We start from the raw sequence: 17,668 nt of genomic DNA on the forward strand, positions 1-17,668 counted from the left end.
TCACATCACTTTTCTCCTATTGTCATAATGTATGTGTATAAATCTGATGTTACTAGCAAGTTGATCACCTCATCTCTGGTTTTGTAAGTTGATGAAGTATGTTAAGTCATAGATGGCTTCAGTAGAGTGAATGCCATTGAAATGCCTTAACTAATGTATCCTGACAGACAAATTCTTATATTCCTAAATTATACATCTGCAGGAAGAGTATACACCTTTCAGTGTCAATCTTGTGTGTCTTAATTTTCATTCGTTTGTTTCCGACTGGGAGGAAATGCCTTAACTTTAACATGACAGCTAGTCCCTCCCTTCTCACAAAACCCTCAGATCAATACTTACTGATGGATAGAGTAAACAGGGTGAAGACATAGAAGACATAAAATAATTCAGGCAAACGCACTCCACAGATTTCAATCTTTTGTTTATCAAAGTTTTGATTCTCACTCCTCTGCAACATAATTCCTTAAGACCATAACCACAATATAAATGATAAACAGGAAGACGTCAGGGGAAGATTTACACCAACACGAAACACGAAACGAACTAAACACAGATCCTCTAACTTCCCTAGAAAGAAAAAAAGACAAACAAATCCACATGTCTACCCAATTTCCAATTAAACAGGAACAAAAACAAAATACAACATGGCACCCACCCTCACAACACAGAAAAGCAATAATAATGTTCATATCAGTAACAACGGTAATGACAGGCACAAACTGGTTCTACAGTGCCGTGACCACGTGATGACTGACGTGGTATTTTGCTCAGCGGTCCTCATGTGGTCACTGTAGGCACCCTGTGGGTCCACATAGTGAACAGCCTGTAGAAAACTATTTTTTAAATAGCGCATGGCACCATAACAAGGTTCTCTCCAGGATTAGGTTAATACTCCACTGTGTGTTAGAGGTTCTCTCCAGGGTTAGGTTAATACTCCAATGTGTGTTAGAGGTTCTCTCCAGGGTTAATACTGCACTGTGTGTTAGAGGTTCTCAACAGGGTTAGGTTAATACTCGACTGTGTGTTAGATGTTCTCTCCAGGGTTAGGTTAATACTGCACTGTGTGTTAGAGGTTCTCAACAGGGTTAGGTTAATACTGCACTGTGTGTTAGAGGTTCTCAACAGGGTTAATACTCCACTGTGTGTTAGAGGTCCTACTTGGCGGACTTCTGTCAAATTGAAGACTTGTATCACACACTTTGCATATCAATGTTTTTAAATTAAAAATCATTTATTTCAGAGAAGAAATGCTAAAATGACTAATTGTAGTATTCACAACGAAAAATGTAATAAGAACAATAGACAATAGGTAATATAACAAAAATAATGTAAAATTTCTGCTTTTGCACCACAGAAAAGGAATGGTAAACTGCAATGTACTACAGATCCTCTAGGTGGCAGCAAAAGAGGCCAACCACAGTAGACGGTTTGTCAAAGAAGGTAGACAAACATTTAGTGCATGTGTGTTTCTTAAAGGTACTCAAAAAACAGAAGCTCCGCCCACAATCTAAGCAGGGTTACGGCTTTTCTCCTGTGTGAGTGCACCGATGTTGGCGGAAATTACTCTGTTGAGTAAAGCTCTTCCCGCACTCTGAGCAGTGATATGGCTTCTCTCCTGTGTGAATACGCTGGTGTTGTTGGAGGGTAAACTGTCTATTAAAATTCTTCCCACATTCTGAGCAATAAAATGGCTTTGCTCCTGTGTGAATTTGCTGGTGTCTTTTGAGACTACTCTGTCTATTAAAATTCTTTGCACAATCTGAGCACTGATAAGGCTTCTCTCCTGTATGAATGACCTGGTGTTTTTGAAGATCATTCTGTGTAATAAAATTCTTCCCACACTCTGAGCAGTAATACGGCTTCACTCCTGTGTGAGTGCGCTGGTGTTCGTGAAAATGACTCTTTACAGTGAAACTCTTCCCACACTCTAAGCAGTGATACGGCTTCTCTCCTGTGTGAATGCGCTGGTGCTGTTGGAGACTACTCTGTCTTTTAAAATTCTTTCCACATTCTGAGCAGTGATAGGGCTTCTCTCCTGTGTGAGTGTGCTGGTGTTGGGAGAGATGACACTGTCTACTGAAACTCATCTCACACTCTGAGCAGTGATATGGCTTCTCTCCTGTATGAATACGCTGGTGTAGGTGGAGATGACTCGGTCTAGTAAAACTCTTCCCACACTCTGAGCAGTGATATGGCTTCTCTCCTGCATGAGTGCACTGGTGTTTGTAGAAATTACACTGTACAGTAAAACTCTTCCTGCATTCTGAGCAGTGATACGGCTTCTCTCCTGTGTGAGTGCGCTGGTGTCGGTGGAGAGTACTCTGACTAGTTAAACTCTTGCCACACTCTGAGCACTGGTGAGTTCTCTCCTCTCTTGTGTCTTTCTGTGATTGTCTGTGAGGTGTGTTGGAGTGAAGAGTATCAGAGGATGTTTGTGGAGTACTGAAGCTTATTTTGGGTGCCAAATTCTTAGATTTAACTTCTCTTGACTTGATCAATTCCTCATGGTGACATTTCTTAATGTGTTTGTGAAGGTAAACTTGAGCTGTGTAGGAAAGGGCACACACGGAGCAGGAGAAGACCTGCGAATGGACGTCATTCATCTCTGGAGAAAAAAAGACATTACAAAAGTGTGAGATGCAATTGTGACCAACACAATGAAGGGCCATACATCATGTAAATAATATTTATACAGTTTAGGGGTTTAGATTTGATTTTCAATCCTGCTTATGTTGGTCAAACAAACCAAACTTGCATTATTTGAATTATGTGCAATACTGAGCTAAATCAGGTGTGTTACAGTAGTAACTCACTAAAAGGCACCTTAACATGTTTTAAGAATAAATGACCAAAAGTGGTGTTGAACTTGCAACACACTAGTACTTTCTGTATGAGGTTAGACTTCATTTTTATTTACAGTTGCATGCTATTCAGTACATAACGTTGTAAAGTCAGCTCCAACTGGACCTCTACAGTCAGGTGTGTAGGTAGGTCAGTGATGACGAATCAGCTCAAATCTCAATACACCACCAGCAGGATGACCCAGGCCCAACACCGCCTCGACCCAGACCTCTGCTTGGTCCACACATCAGAACCAGCGACTGACAATTATGACTCAATACAATTCAAACAACTGAGGGTTAAGGGCCTTACTCTGGGACCCAACAGCAACAATGTGTCAGTAATGACATGTTTAAATGCCTGTACTGATAAATATGAGGAAGAAGTATCAATCAGATCAGGGCAGGCAACATCTCGTATGAGAGGAAAAAGTTAACCAATGTCATTTCAATGTAGTTTGTACTATTGATACCAACTGGTAATGTGAAACGGGAAATGTCTGGTCTTATGAGTGCATTCTGCCTTTGTTGACACGTTGTGAATAATTCATCGCTGGCCACACAACGGGAATTCAGGCTATGTTCGAAGTGGCCTACTACATACTGTATACTGCACTTAGTATATACTGAATACTGCATATTGGTTCTCGACAAAAGCAAATCATACTATGGGCTCAAGCAGACGTATAAGGCTCTGCCTAATTATTTTATGACATCACAGATTCTTCTGAAAAGAAATGAGGAGAGAAGGCGTAGAAGAAATGCTTAAGGCTTTTAAGAACAGCTATTGCTATAGCTTTCATTTTGCAACAGGAGTTTAATGTTAGTATTAAACACCTGCTTAGTCAGCTAAGAATAGCCTCCAACATGTATCACTACCAGTATTCATATAGCTAAACACTAGTAGCCTACACATTGTTTACAGTATATTGCGATATCCAATACATTGTGATATTTTGCAACTCGTTATTGTCCAACATTGAAATTCCGAGTCAATGGGACATTGTCATGGAGCCTTTGAACTCTTTCAAACTCTGAAAAAACTTGCGTTAATTTACTCAAACGTCTTTTGTGCAGCATTCTGTCTCCTTAGTGACGAAGCCAAAGGCTATTCACAGCTCGGGATCACAGTCTGTCCCTAACAAGCAATAATAATATTACTGCAGTAACACCGAATTAATGTTTACAATTAATTATTATCTAGCTATAGTTTAGTGAATCTGCCATGTTGTTTATATAGATAAATATGGTGTATTTGATTAGTCTGAATAGTCAATCAATAGTCTCAAACTAAACTTGTCATTTGTAAAATGGCAGAAATTTTTTTAGGATTTACCGCCACAAAAACCACCTGTTTACTTTAGGATTCCATAAAATGTCACAAAAATACATTTAAATGTCAGTTTAAAATGCCATAAAAGTCTCCATTCTTTGTGATCTGAAATTTAATTAATATGCAAGACCTCTGTCTTGCAGGAGGGTTTTAGTGGAAGAGGGGTGTTGAAATAACGGCATTTCCAAAGAAGCTCAGATAAAGGAGAAGAGTTATTTTAGGCAGAAAGCTTAATCAGGAATTAGGCTAGCTGGATTACGTGTTCTTCTAGATCTGGAGCTGTAACACCGAAGTTTAAAATAAAAAATAGCACAATACATGGACAGGCATTCAGTTTCTGTCTCACAGAGCAACAACCTCTAGAATGGGTAAAAATCCAGTGTCTTGGAACATAAATATACCAGAACCTTTGAAATTTGGATACAACCCTTAGATACAAGTCAGTCAATGAATTTCAAAGTGATGGCGGGGGGGGTGGTGAGATCCTAGGGGGTCAGATAAGGTTCCTCAAACTTTGAGGAAATCTTTCCTGTGGTTGTGAGCTGTGGGTCCCCAGAGGAAGGGAGAGGAAAATGTTTGCTTTCTCAACAACCAAAATCGAGACAGCCATCACAGCTGAATCTGAAATGCCGTAGGCAGTAGACACTAGACTTCAATGCAGTATGTTCTTGCTCAACCATTAAAACAGTGTGTTCTTTCAGTACAACCTCGGACATACTACGTCCACCATTTTACCTATGATGTCCCACAATCACAGTTAAATGCTCCAGTTGAATCATGGGATAGGACAGTGTAGGCCTACTGCAATCACATACTTCAAAATGGCTCCTGATTCAGTAGGCCATCCGAGCACTTTTCAATTACTATCCAACGCATACTGTGTATTTGGGCACACTACCCTTTATCACATACTGCTTTGGCGTACAGTATAGGAGGCAATGGCAGTTCAGTATCCGACTGTGCCACACACGTGAGAGCTGATGTGGGACCTCAGTACGAAACTCTTTCACTCCAGTTTAAACTACACTTACATACACCCATCAGGCTACATGGACAAGCCACATACTTTTCCATCATGATGGGCAAATAGCCAGTAACTAACCCCGCTGACTAGGGAACGATGAAACTGCACGGAATACAAACTTCCAGTCGATTCTAGACTACAAGCGAATTAAAATAAAACTAATAACAACGAAATATATTCAGTAGCCTATCTCGCTGATGCTTCCGAAATCAACGATGCGGCACAGTTAACTAACAATAAACAAACAAGATACAAGCCTGAAAACACGCAGAAAACTCATTCCTCAGTCTGCCTGTTTTAGGCCTTTCGACAGATAAAACATTATATATATATATAACTTGAAACAATGCAAATAAAGTGAGAAGATTTCGTCAGCACTCGGAACCAAACGATAAAACGATGGCACGTCCATCATTGTCCTGGGGTGAGCAGGTCCATGTTGGCCCAGACCGGACACTTTATCTACCTTATATGCCCCTAGATCACTAGATAAAGAGCTTCAGGTCAACTTATTTCGGGTTTTATCTAGAACGATAACTACACATCTCGAATATTTAAATAAATCAATAATTGGTAATTGGTGTTAGTTATACAGGTTGTGAGGAGCGACTCACCTGGTCTGTAGGTAAATGACGCCGAGGCTTCAGCGCGTGCGTCACTCTTCCTGACGGAGTGATTCTGAACACCAGTGTCACGTGACCGATGTCCTCCACCTCAATGGTGACAAAACGGAAGTTCTCCTTCTGGGCTTAATCTCGCAGACTACCCCATTACACCTGGCGCCGTAGCCAAACCTCAGTGTCATACTCGACTCTGACCTATTTGATAAATACATAGATAATTCTACTAGGATAGCTTTTCTACATCTCTGGAACATTGCCTAGCTAAGAAATGTGTTATTCCAGCATGATGCAGAAAAATTGGTGCACGCCTTTGTTAGCTCCAGATAAGACTACTGTAACTCATTAATGTCAGAATGCTCAAATAGAAATCTAAATAAACTTCAAATAGTTCAAAATGCCACAGCCAGAGTTCTGACTAGAACTAGAAAATTCGATCATATCAGATCAGTCCTATCAGCCCTGCATTGGCTCGCCGTTAAATTCTGTATTGACTTTAAAAATCTTCTACTGACTGTGATAAAAATGTTATGATTTCCCTTTTTGCCAGGCTTTCTTAGTATATATTAAACACATTATATGTGTAGGTCTCTTTGCATATATGTGCATTAATCATGGCACTGAAGCCATCCTCGTGACTTCAGTAGGCCTCAGATGTGTTTACGTTCTCTCTGGACGGCCTCGGCTCACTCCTAATCTGATGTTCCTCTGATGTTCCTAAACTGACCTCACTGGAGGTGCCTAATCACCACTTGGAAGGGACTACGGCGACACTCAGTCCATCATGACATCATGAGGATGTGGAGCATGGAGGGGGCATGCAGGGGGAGGGGCCAATATGCATCTGTCAAATCAGTGTAAATTATGTCATGTTTTGTCCAATCATGTTCTGTTAATCACCTCATGTTCACCTCGTGGACACCGTGTGTGCTTATGATTAAAGTATAAAAGATGAGAGTTTGGAGAGGGGAATTAGCTCTCTCTGTGGCAGACGCCTTGTGCGTTTGTAACAGGGGTCTCTGGAACTAATCCATACTTGCTTAATTAATCCATACTTGCTTAATATATCCATACCTGATTAATAAATCTATTTTACTCTATTATCTTACCCAACTGCTTCTGACTTTTATTGTGCTTACCATTTAAGGGTTACAGAATTTCAACCACATGATTATAAAGCACTGCACAGGCTTGCTCCTGATTACCTCCAGGAACTTATTTCCTATTATGAACCCCCACGTCCACTAAAATCACACAGTGCTGGCCTCTTATTAGTTCCAACAATTAATATGGTAACAGCAGGGGGTAAGGCCCCCCAGCTTTGGAATAACCTTCCAGAATGTGTCCAGGACTCTGACACAGTCTCAATCTTTAAGTTTAGGTTGAAAACCCACTTATTTACTTTAGTGTTTGGTAATTAATGTGCCCCCTTAGATAAAGGTACAGATCCAGGGGTTCATAGACGAAGGGTTTTATGGTAGACTGGGGTGCTGGTGCTGTCATCCTGTCACTGCTCGTGGTCACTCAAGCAGTCTCAGAATGTCTCAGAATGTCTCAGAATGTCTCAGAATGCTCCCAAGTCTGTGTTACCTTCTGGTTCTGCCTTTTCAGCTAGACTGTAATAATTTAATGCCGGAGTTGCTGTCACACTCCAGAAATGTCTAAATGTCCCGCATATACTCCCCTAGCTGTATCTCCTCTGCCCTGCACTACTATTACCAACCATCAAGACGTTTAGGACTGAATAGGAATTACATAGAGAACACATTTATTTAAATAAACACAAAGATGAGAATTATTTATCATTCCCAATTTTTTTTGTTTATGTATCTCTCTAATTGTTGTTATGGTGACCGGTGTCATCCAGAGGAGGATGGGTTCCCCCCCTGAGTCTTGGTTCCTCTCAAGGTTTCTTCCTCATGCAAAAAACTAGGGAGTTTTTCCTTGCCACTGTCGCCCTTGTCTTGCTCACTGGGGGCTAGGACTTGTAAAGCAGCTTTGTGACAACAACCGTTGTAAAAATCTATATAAATAAAATGTGATTGATTGATATAAATGAACAAAACACTTGAATGACCACTCAGACTTTTCTGAACTTTTATTGCAGGATTGAAACAGTGCCATTACTTCAGTGATGCTCTTCAGACGTTGCTATGGCTTCAGTTGTCCACCAGATGTCACCGTCACTGAACCTTTGAAGCTTCTAATCTTTTTCAGCACAATTGTCAGGAAAGACTCAGGCTGTGTTCGAAATAGCCTACTACATACTGGATACTGCATACTGCACTCAGTATATGCTGGATACTGCATACTGGTCCTCGTAGTAGTATGCAGTACAGTTTCCAGTATGCGGAAAAAGCAAAGCATACTACGGGGTCATGTGAACGTAGCGTATACCACAAAGATAGCTCTGTTCGCGTACTAGAATATTTTGCGGATGTAGTATGTCATCCGGGGATGTTTCACGTACTGGAAAAATTATTTTTATTCACATGCTGCATACTGGATATTGATTTGGGACCCAATCAGTACGCCAGTAGTATGTAGTATGTAGTAGGCTATTTCAAACACAGCTGTCGTGCATCATGAAGCTTCAGTTACCCATCACCACTGGTCAGGTACCTCACGCAGGCAGGCGTACCTGGTGTAGCTACTATACATCTCTACGCTCGGTCACGCTGCACAACGCCACGCCTCTTTTGGGGTGGAGGCAGCCTCTCTGATTTGGCGGTAACTCCAAGATCTTAATAGCATAACTTAAGAATACCTACTTAGATTAGTTATGTACCTATGAAATATGAAATGCGGGTTGGTGATAGATAGATAGATAGATAGATAGATAGATAGATAGATAGATAGATAGATAGATAGATAGATAGATAGATAGATAGATAGATAGATCTGTCAGTTTTGTTTATTTTCTTTTCTTTTTGTAGTTTACTTTTGACTCTGCGTGTAAGTTTTGCTCCTTCTGATTCTGATCCTCCCAACCGCAGGTGGCAGTAGCGCCGCAGTCTCCCCGCTTTGCGAGCTTCCGGAAGTGTTGTGGGCGAGAGGTTAACCGGAAGTGTGGTGGGCGAGAGGTTAACCGGAAGTGTCCCTGGTGAGGGGTTAAAGGGCAGTGCGCCTGCGCTGTTGGTAGTTGTTGGGGATTGTGCAGGAATGGAGGTAACACGACAAAGTAAGAGTGAATTAACGCCGCCGCGCAGCTGTTGTAGACACCAGGCTGGTGTATATGAATATACACCATGTTGTGTTTCTCTGTGTTTGTGTTGGGGGGGTTTGGCGTGTGTGTTTAGTGCAGGTTTGACCTGTTTGATCTCCTCCCCGCAGATTTTAAGGACAGTCTGCCCACCATCTACAGCGCCGTCCAGGACGCGGACTTCCTGGCCATCGATGGGGAGTTCTCAGGTGAGGTTCTCGCCGGTGTTGTGCTGGTTCTCCGTCATTAGAGCTGCAGGACCTTCAGACCCTGGTGTCTGCTCACACCCTGAGGAGCGTTTGTGCGTGTTTCAGGGATAAGCGACGGGCCGTCCGTCAGCGCGCTGACCAACGGGATGGACACGCCGGAGGAGCGATACGTGAAGCTGAGGAAGGTACGGGCTCGCAGCCCTGCTCACACACACACACACACACGCTGGTTTAGATCATCTTACAGTCCTGGATGAGCTTCAAAATACGTGTGGACCGGCAGATCCACGATCCTAGATCTAAGATTAATGTCGTTGAGAAGCAAGAGGGAAACCAGGGAGTTACTCCAGAGTCTTCTCACTGTACCCACACCAGCAGCCTCACTGATGACAGTCGCACGAATAATAAAGATTAATAAGAGTGACGTAAAGTGGTGCTGCGTGGATTTATATTAAAACTCGCCAAGGCCAGGGTATAGGACCAATTGAAGTAAGAGAAACTAATAGCAAAATTTAAATATCATTATTAAGAATAAGGGTACATTATGAAAACTGCAACCCTAGTTATATAATGTAATTGGTGCATATTGGAATATTGATTTACATAATGTACTTGATGAACATGTATGAATATATTTAATTGATGTTTTAGTGTTGTTAATTTCCCTGAGGGAAACAAAGGGATCAATAAAAATCTATCTAGTGTAAAATTCAGTCCTTGCTGTTTCTGCTTCGGTCAGACATGATGACGTCTGTTCTTGGTGCACCTGATGTCGTTGTTATGGTGATGTCTGTTCTTGGTGCACCTGATGTCGTCGTTATGGTGACGTCTGTTCTTGGTGCACCTGATGTCGTCGTTATGGTGACGTCTGTTCTTGGTGCACCTGATGTCGTCGTTATGGTGACGTCTGTTCTTGGTGCACCTGATGTCGTCGTTATGGTGACGTCTGTTCTTGGTGCACCTGATGTCGTCGTTACGGTGACGTCCGTTCTTGGTGCACCTGATGTCGTTGTTACGGTGACGTCCGTTCTTGGTGCACCTGATGTCGTTGTTACGGTGACGTCCGTTCTTGGTGCACCTGATGTCGTCGTTACGGTGACGTCCGTTCTTGGTGCACCTGATGATGTTTTCCGTTTCCTCTAGCACTCCATGGACTTCCTGCTTTTTCAGTTTGGCCTCTGCGCATTCCGCTATGAGCAGTCCCAGAGCAGGTGAGTTACACGATCGTGCCTTCACCTGCACAACACCAGCACTTTCATTGTGCTTAACTGATCATGACTTGTGATTTTTCTCTTCTGCAGGTATCTGATGAAAGCTTTTAACTTTTATATATTCCCAAAGCCTTTCAGCAGGAACTCTCCGGACATTAAGTTCATCTGTCAAGTGAGTGGGCCGTGTGTGTGTGTGTGTGTGTGTGTGTGTGTGTGTGTGCGCGCTTCTGAGCTTGAATGTTTGGTGACTTTTCCTTGATGACCTGTTTCAGAGCTCGAGTATCGACTTCTTGGCCAGTCAAGGATTTGACTTCAACAAAGTGTTCCGCAGTGGTGAGTGATCACCAGGACATACCTGGAGATTGATTATACAGCAGCCTGGTAGGGGGGGGGGGGGGGGGGGTCTCTGGACTCTATGCTACAGCAAAGTGGAGGGTGGCTCAATGTAACAAGGGGCAGGACTGTACATCACCTCTCTGTAAACTCAACAAATGACATTTCAGCTGCTGAGCACCTGCAGTGACTGTAATCCTTTCTAGTGGGTTTGTTTTTAGATTTGCATTGGATCTTTGCTCCGAGTTTAGAACAAATAGACTTGGTGATTGAGACTGACTGGCCCCACCCTCTGTGTGATTGGCACGCCCCCTGTGATCGCCACAGGGATCCCATATCTGAACCAGGAGGAGGAGTCTCAGCTAAGGGAGCAGTATGAGGAGAGGCGGAGCCAGATGAATGGGGCGGGGACTCCTTCCTACATCTCTCCCAATTCCTGTAAAGGACCAGTGAATGTGCCAGATGAACACAAAGACTTCATCAGCAGAGTTGTGTGAGTTTTTCTCTCACACAGGTTTTGTTTGTTTGAGCTGTACTGGATATGAACATTGGCCAGTTTGCCTCTTTCAGTGTTGGGCAGCGTGTTCAAATTCCCACCGGCCGCAGCCTGTGTCCTCAAATCAGTAATGTCCTACAAACACCCACTATTTTATAAAATACAAGCTATTTTATTTCACCAGAAGATGGCAGTAGACCTGACTTACACCAGCTCCCCCCACTTGCCATTTATGTATTTATTATAACTTTGGTAAAAGTTTGCACAAATTATATAGTGATTGGCCCCCACAATTTTGTTTGACCTAATCTGACCATCATGGCGCATGTGGACAGCCCTGATGTAAGGGATTTGAGGGCCAGGTACCCTGGTTGTTGGTGAGCTTTGAATCTTCATGGTGGTGTGCTTATTGATTCTTTGCGTTTGGTTGTCCAGTGAGAAGGTGGAGACTCTTCTGAACAATCCAGAGAAGTCTGTGGAGCTGGAGCCGTGCTCAGGGTAAGCTACAGCGCCCCCTGCTGCTCTTGAGCAGAGATGCTTGCTTTGCATGTGTCTAAAAATGGCAACCAACTACCACCCACTGTCCCTCCTTGTTCCTGCAGGTTTCAGAGGAAGCTCATCTATCAGACTCTCAACTGGAAGTGAGTGGCTCTGTGCTTAGGGGAGATGTTGGTTAAGCGTGTGAGATCATGTCTGTATTGTCCAGTATTCTGTGGTTGAGGCTGATGTTGGTTTATGTGGTGATTCCTGTAGGTACCCCAAAGGTCTCCATGTTGAAACTGTGGAAACTGAAAAGGTAGAGTGTTCTGATCACAATCCATAATCCTCAGCCATGGTTCAGGAAGTTGTCATTCATTACTGCACACAAATATAGTGTGTGTGTGTGCTTGTGTGTGTAGAAGGAGCGTTTTCTTCAGATCAGTAAGGTGGACGAAGACGAGAGGCGAAGGATAGAGCAACAGAAGTACGAACGAGAGCAGGTGACCTTTCACCCCTACAAGTGCAGTCTGGGGAGAGTCTGGAGTCCTGCGCTCCATAATGTGTGTGTGTGTGTGTGTGTGTGTGTGTGTGTGTGTGTGTGTGACAGGAGGAGATGAATGATGCAGTCGGGTTTTCAAGAGTCATTCATGCCATCTCCAAATCTGTGAGTTTCACTTTTTACCATGATGATGATGATTAAGCAGCTTCTGAGCTGTAGGTTATTATGATTTTGAATGACATTAAAAGGTCCTCTCTGTCTCTCTGTGTCTCAGGGGAAGCTGGTGGTTGGTCATAACATGCTCCTGGATGTCATGCACACTATCCATCAATTCTACTGCCCTTTGCCAGAGGTAGCCATAGCAATAGGGGCAAACTGACAACTGTTTTGGTGCTTTACATTTAATATTTTGTGGGGAATCGCACTCAGAAGATGACTGTTTGATGTAGGACAGTTATCTGATCTAGAAAAATGTTTGTATGCACCCTTTCAGGCATTGGATGATTTCAAAGAAGTCACCATGTGTGTGTTTCCCAGGTAAGTAAATGTGTGTTTCTCATTTCTCTTTTTTTAAATATTTTTTGTGTGTGTCAGTTTGGATATGTCTGGTTTACTTTGTTGACTTTGATTTACTTTTTGGTTTTAGACTTTTAGACACAAAGCTGATGGCCTCCACTCAGCCTTTCAAGGTAAATCTCACAGGTCAAAGCCACTGGAAGGAGATCATGGCTCCTCAGAGGATTGGAAGGGTTAAATGTGGGCACCACCAGTGTCATGTGATTGTGTGGTTTCTCTGTTTGTCCAGGAGCTGATTACCAACACATCTCTGGCAGAATTGGAAAAACAACTGAAGGATAAGCCTTTTAAAGCACCTCGAGTTGGTGAGCATGTTTAAAATATAATATAGAATTACACACGCACTTTGACCAACTATAGCGTACACAGCTGTTGGGGTTCAAGGAATATGTTCGTGTCTTTTCATTTGAAAGGGACATGGGCTAATGTGTTGGGTTGTAAAGTGTGCGTGTGCGTGTGCGTGTGTGTGTGTAGAATGCTCCGAGGGTTTTCAGAGTTATGACACAGCTGCTGAACGTCTTCATGAGGCGGGTTATGATGCCTACATCACTGGCCTCTGCTTCATCTCCATGGCCAACTACCTGGGTGAGTGGGGGGCACCTGCCTAGGTCTCTCTCTCTCTCTCGCTCGCTCGCTCGCTCACAATGTGTGTGTCTTGCGCTCGCTCTCTCTCTAAATGTGTGTCTCTCTGTAGGTTCATTCCTCACTCCTCCAAGAGCTCATATTTCTTCTCGCTCCAAACTCATTGAACCCTTCTATAACAAGTGAGTGTGCACACATGAAACGCAGTATCGAGCTCTCTGTTGGGTTTCTGTTGGATCCAGTCGTGTAGATTATCTGATTTTGAGAGCAGCACCCTAATGTGTATGAGCTTTAGCCAATAGCAGCCAAGTATGAGTTATGATCATAAAAATGGGTCATGATCTTAAAACCCTGTAATGTTTCTTAGCATGGGTATATCTGGAGGTTTGATGACTGTGCTCTGTTCCCAGACTGTTCCTCATGCGGGTCATTGATATTCCTTACCTGAACGTTACTGGACCAGACTGTAAGTAAAAACACAAACATGTACAAACATTTCCTGCGTCAACTTTCTCTCACTCAATGTGCGCGTTTTGTTTAGTGCAGCCCAAGAGAGATCATGTTCTCTACGTCACATTCCCCAAAGAGTGGAAGACCAGCGACTTGTACCAGTTGTTCAGTGCTTTTGGTGAGACCCCCACACATTTCTACACTGTAAAATAATACATAAAAGAATCGGTTTGTGAATACACCAAGTGCAGCGGACGTAAAGTTCTGGGTTTCAAACCCCACCTGTGGTCCTGGAGTTTGGTGACCTTTTGTGCATGTCTCGTTCAGGTAACATACAGGTGTCGTGGATTGATGACACGTCGGCCTTCGTGTCCCTCAGCCAGCTGGAGCAGGTGCAGATCGGTACGATTCAGACCTTAAATCACGTTGCATTTTCCTCATGTTGCGTATTTGGGTGTGAGACTGAACCAGTTTTTGCTCGATTGTCCCTTTGGGTACCGTTAGCTTGGTTTTGGTTCTGTTCGTAGCTGTCAACACAAGTCGGTATGCGGAGAGTTATCGGATCCAGACGTATGCGGAGTACTTGCAGGCTAAGCAGAAAAACACAAACAGGAAGTGGAGTGAGGCCGGCTGGACGGACACTTCCTGCAGGTCTGTTGCCATGACGCCCATCTCCACCTGCAGCTGTGCTCACAATAGGTGAGCAAGTGAAAAGACCTGAAAAAGAGATCTAGAAAAATATTGAAATGAGATCTGTGTGTGTTTGTGTTCGTTCGTTCGTGTCTGTTCGTAGGCCACCGACGGGGAAGAGGAGTTTGAGTCCCTCTCAGGAAGAAACAAACCCAGACTTCAGCGGGGTTGCCGAGAGCAACTGGAGCAACTACAGCAATCCAGGGAAAAAAAAAATAAAGATGGATGGTGAGTGTTTTATATTTGGTGGTGTTGCATCGAATGACTAATTTTTGTTCCGATACTGACACATTTATCATTTTAGCCAATGCAAGTGGTGGGTGTGGCCAGACGTATGCTGATGTCGTCTCCAGAACCACAGACGATTGGCTTAGGACTCTGTATGTCACAGCCCCTCAGTCTCCTCATTGGTCCACTTGGACTCTAGCCATGTTTAATATAGCTGTTGTGTTCATTTAGGCCAGAAGACAGTGCAGCGTCTACCAGCCCAGCAGACGCAGAGTCAGGGGAAGCTGATGCTTGGCCCGGGCCCTCTGCCAATCAGAATGAAGGCGGGCCCTCGGCCAATCAGAATGCAGGTAGGCAAGAAGCTACAGTCAACACTTGGTGGGTGATATGGGGGAAAAATTTTAGCACAATTTTTTTGCATAAAATGACTATTTCGATTTTTTAAATCACGATATTCCATCCAAAAAAAATCGGGGGGCTACAACGCTTTCTTTCTAAGCAGATTTTAATGCGTGACACTGATTGCATTATTGCAGTAAATATACAATAATTCCCAGCACGTTAAACTTAAATTAAATATTTATACATATACTCGAAATGATTTGAAATAATTCGCTTTTTATCACATTATTTAATGGTTGTTTATTTTCAAAACACCCAATCTTAACGTCTTCACGTTCTCTCATGTTTCGTCCTGGAATTACAAGAGGCTCGTATTTATATATGTTATATAAGAGAACTGTTCGGTCAGACAGCTATTTGTTGTGAAACGAAGTAGTTACGATTTTCAAACATTTTTCAAGTACTTTAGCCTAAATTCCAGCACTTTTCAAACCTGAAACACAAAGCAACATTAAATTCGTCATAAATGTTCCTTCCCCTGTTTTTGAGGGGTGTTTCTTTATACTACCACGTATCATTTCAAAGAACACTGCAAAGAATGTGGAGTGACGCGGCAAGTTTAAGTACCTGTATGAACGCTTCCGCCGTTCGCGTGAGGTGTGCGGAGTCACGCGCTATGGTCACTCGTGAAAGTATAATCCACTGAGGCTGCAGCTTGTGAGGCGGCTGCCCGCATTGTTTCACTTTCGGCATATTCCTTGGGATGCCTACGTCTCGAGTGATTGAATAAATTTGTTGTACTGGCATCGGACGTTTTCACGTGTTCTTTGCACACCTTGCATATCGCTGAAATTTGGTCTTGGTCAGTGGAAGAAAATCCGAACCAATTACAGAGGTAAATTTCCTCTTCTTTACCAGCTCCTCGGTTTGGCTTTCAGCCTTGGTTGTTCACTTTTAGTTATTACAAACACAACATGGAGGCGTGAAAGACGCACAGTTCGCTGTGATTGATCAGTCCTACCAACTTCCAGAACCAGCATTAAAAAAGTAATTGCGCTGATTGGTAAAGGCGATCTATACGATTTCTCCAATTTGGTAGATCGCCTGCGATTCTCCACTTGTCATCGCCATTCACGATTTTATATCATTATATCGTGCACCCCTAGACCAAGGTATACTACTGTCTGAAACCACACCCACTCCAGACATTACTGACGAGTTCCACATAGCTGGATTATAATCCAAGGATTGTGTGTGTGTGTTCCCTTTCTCAGATGCTCAGGCCACTCCAACGGGACTGTTTGATGTTCCACAAGTTTGGTAGCATTAGCTAATCGGAAAACTCCTCGTGTACGCAGCTACTCAACAGCCAATCAAAGGAAACGGAGACCGCACTTGTCTTACAGCCAATCAGTAGTGTGAATGCACAGCAGCACACGACCCAAAGCCATAAATTCCTTGTGGCATTTCACGCACGCACAAACATCTCGCACACGCACGCACAAACATATCCAGCCTCTACCTGTGTGACCTGCACAACTCCTGACTGCGTGATGGGGGTTTTGTAAGGAGCTGGTAGAGTTTATTGGTGCGTTTAACCCCTGCAGGTGCTAAGGTAAACCCGTCACTTGGATCAGGTGGTTTACCGCGCTGTTTTCTCGTGCGTGATTGGTTGATTGGAAACGTGTGTGTGCACGCTTGTTTGTGATGTCGGTGTGTACTCTGCCTCCCTCTCAGTGGCATGTAGATGAATTAAGACTGTCTGGATGCTCCAGTATTTTAAACTTGGTTAGGCGTTTGATTTGGGGGACTTGTTCTTGTCTGTTTTTTTTTTTTTTTTTTTTTTTTTTTTTTCTTCGTATTTGTTTTGTTTTTTTTGCATTTTTAATGTGTAGATTTCCTCCAACAAGCTTAACCAGCTCCATTTTAGCAAAGCATTTAGAGCATCTGTTTATTTCCCAGTGTCAGAAAAGCAAAGGAACTTTTGTTAATATTTTGTATGTAAATGTCATAATTATGTGTTTGCCTCTTCTGGATTAACTGCCAGATAGTGGAATAATGTTAATTAGAACACAAACTGGACCATGTTGTTTGTTTTATTTTTGTTTTGTATGTTCTCTTTCAGAGGGAGAAAGATTAAAGAATGTTTCTTAGTATAATGTTGCCATCTCCATTTTGTTCTTGAATGGCTGCTCTGACAAACTTTCATTTCAAAATGAAATTAGTGTTTGGACATGAGTTGACTGATGTAGAACTTGGATCTAGAGCATTCATCAGATATTTTAACACTAGGAGAATTGTAAGTTGATTTGTACTCTCTGGTCAACCACAACCCGTGTGTGTAGGCAGACATAGTGCATGTAGTATTCTTTGTCACACTACCTTCTCTAACAGATGTGTGAATGTTTCAAGTCCTCCATCACAAACTCTAAAAAGAGTTTCAGGATGACTTGTCATAGTGTAGAGATGTAGACCGTGTTAAAACAAAACGAAGTGATTGATTTCAGATTTTACTAGCAAAAGACAACATACGCATTACAATATCTTTTAAAA

General features: G+C 42.8%; 3 protein-coding genes across 5 annotated transcripts in view; 1 reads left to right on the forward strand and 2 right to left on the reverse strand.

Moving 5' to 3' along the window:
* Window positions 1–397: 397 nt before the first annotated feature.
* Window positions 398–5,957, reverse strand: LOC143484295 (uncharacterized). The gene is made up of 2 exons (XM_076982954.1): window positions 5,812–5,957; window positions 398–2,605 (listed from the first exon to the last, which is right to left on the reverse strand). The coding sequence occupies exon 2, from the start codon at window positions 2,601–2,603 to the stop codon at window positions 1,518–1,520; it is 1,086 nt and encodes a 361-aa protein (XP_076839069.1). The 5' UTR covers window positions 2,604–2,605; window positions 5,812–5,957; the 3' UTR covers window positions 398–1,517.
* A 2,957-nt stretch (window positions 5,958–8,914) lies between these two features.
* Window positions 8,915–17,268, forward strand: LOC143484292 (poly(A)-specific ribonuclease PARN-like). The gene is made up of 26 exons (XM_076982952.1): window positions 8,915–8,998; window positions 9,151–9,228; window positions 9,334–9,413; window positions 10,372–10,439; window positions 10,530–10,611; window positions 10,712–10,772; window positions 11,100–11,265; window positions 11,704–11,766; window positions 11,871–11,909; window positions 12,022–12,064; window positions 12,168–12,248; window positions 12,356–12,412; window positions 12,522–12,599; window positions 12,741–12,784; window positions 12,894–12,936; window positions 13,053–13,128; window positions 13,298–13,408; window positions 13,518–13,587; window positions 13,816–13,871; window positions 13,947–14,033; window positions 14,183–14,257; window positions 14,383–14,506; window positions 14,649–14,773; window positions 14,850–14,925; window positions 15,005–15,123; window positions 16,390–17,268. The coding sequence occupies exons 1-26, from the start codon at window positions 8,980–8,982 to the stop codon at window positions 16,437–16,439; spliced, it is 1,971 nt and encodes a 656-aa protein (XP_076839067.1). The 5' UTR covers window positions 8,915–8,979; the 3' UTR covers window positions 16,440–17,268.
* A 332-nt stretch (window positions 17,269–17,600) lies between these two features.
* The window catches only part of rexo5 (RNA exonuclease 5), a 17,643-nt gene continuing 17,575 nt past the window's right edge, over window positions 17,601–17,668 (reverse strand). For all 3 annotated transcript variants that reach the window (XM_076982948.1, XM_076982946.1, XM_076982947.1), the window contains exon 20: window positions 17,601–17,668. This exon is cut by the window's right edge and continues 238 nt beyond it. The gene's annotated coding sequence lies outside the window, so the exon portion shown is untranslated.

The sequence above is a fragment of the Brachyhypopomus gauderio genome, chromosome 20 (genome assembly GCF_052324685.1).
Source record: "Brachyhypopomus gauderio isolate BG-103 chromosome 20, BGAUD_0.2, whole genome shotgun sequence".
NCBI lineage: Eukaryota > Metazoa > Chordata > Actinopteri > Gymnotiformes > Hypopomidae > Brachyhypopomus > Brachyhypopomus gauderio.

What these genes read in the sequence shown, in the direction of transcription:
- LOC143484295 (XM_076982954.1), bottom strand. Translation starts at nt 2,603, where the DNA reads ATGAATGACGTCCATTCGCAGGTCTTCTCCTGCTCCGTGTGTGCCCTT.
- LOC143484292 (XM_076982952.1), top strand. An exon ending in AAACTGTGGAAACTGAAAAG is followed by an intron (nt 12,065 to 12,167) that starts GTAGAGTGTTCT and finishes TTGTGTGTGTAG; the next exon opens with AAGGAGCGTTTTCTTCAGAT. An exon ending in TTTTAAAGCACCTCGAGTTG is followed by an intron (nt 13,129 to 13,297) that starts GTGAGCATGTTT and finishes GTGTGTGTGTAG; the next exon opens with AATGCTCCGAGGGTTTTCAG.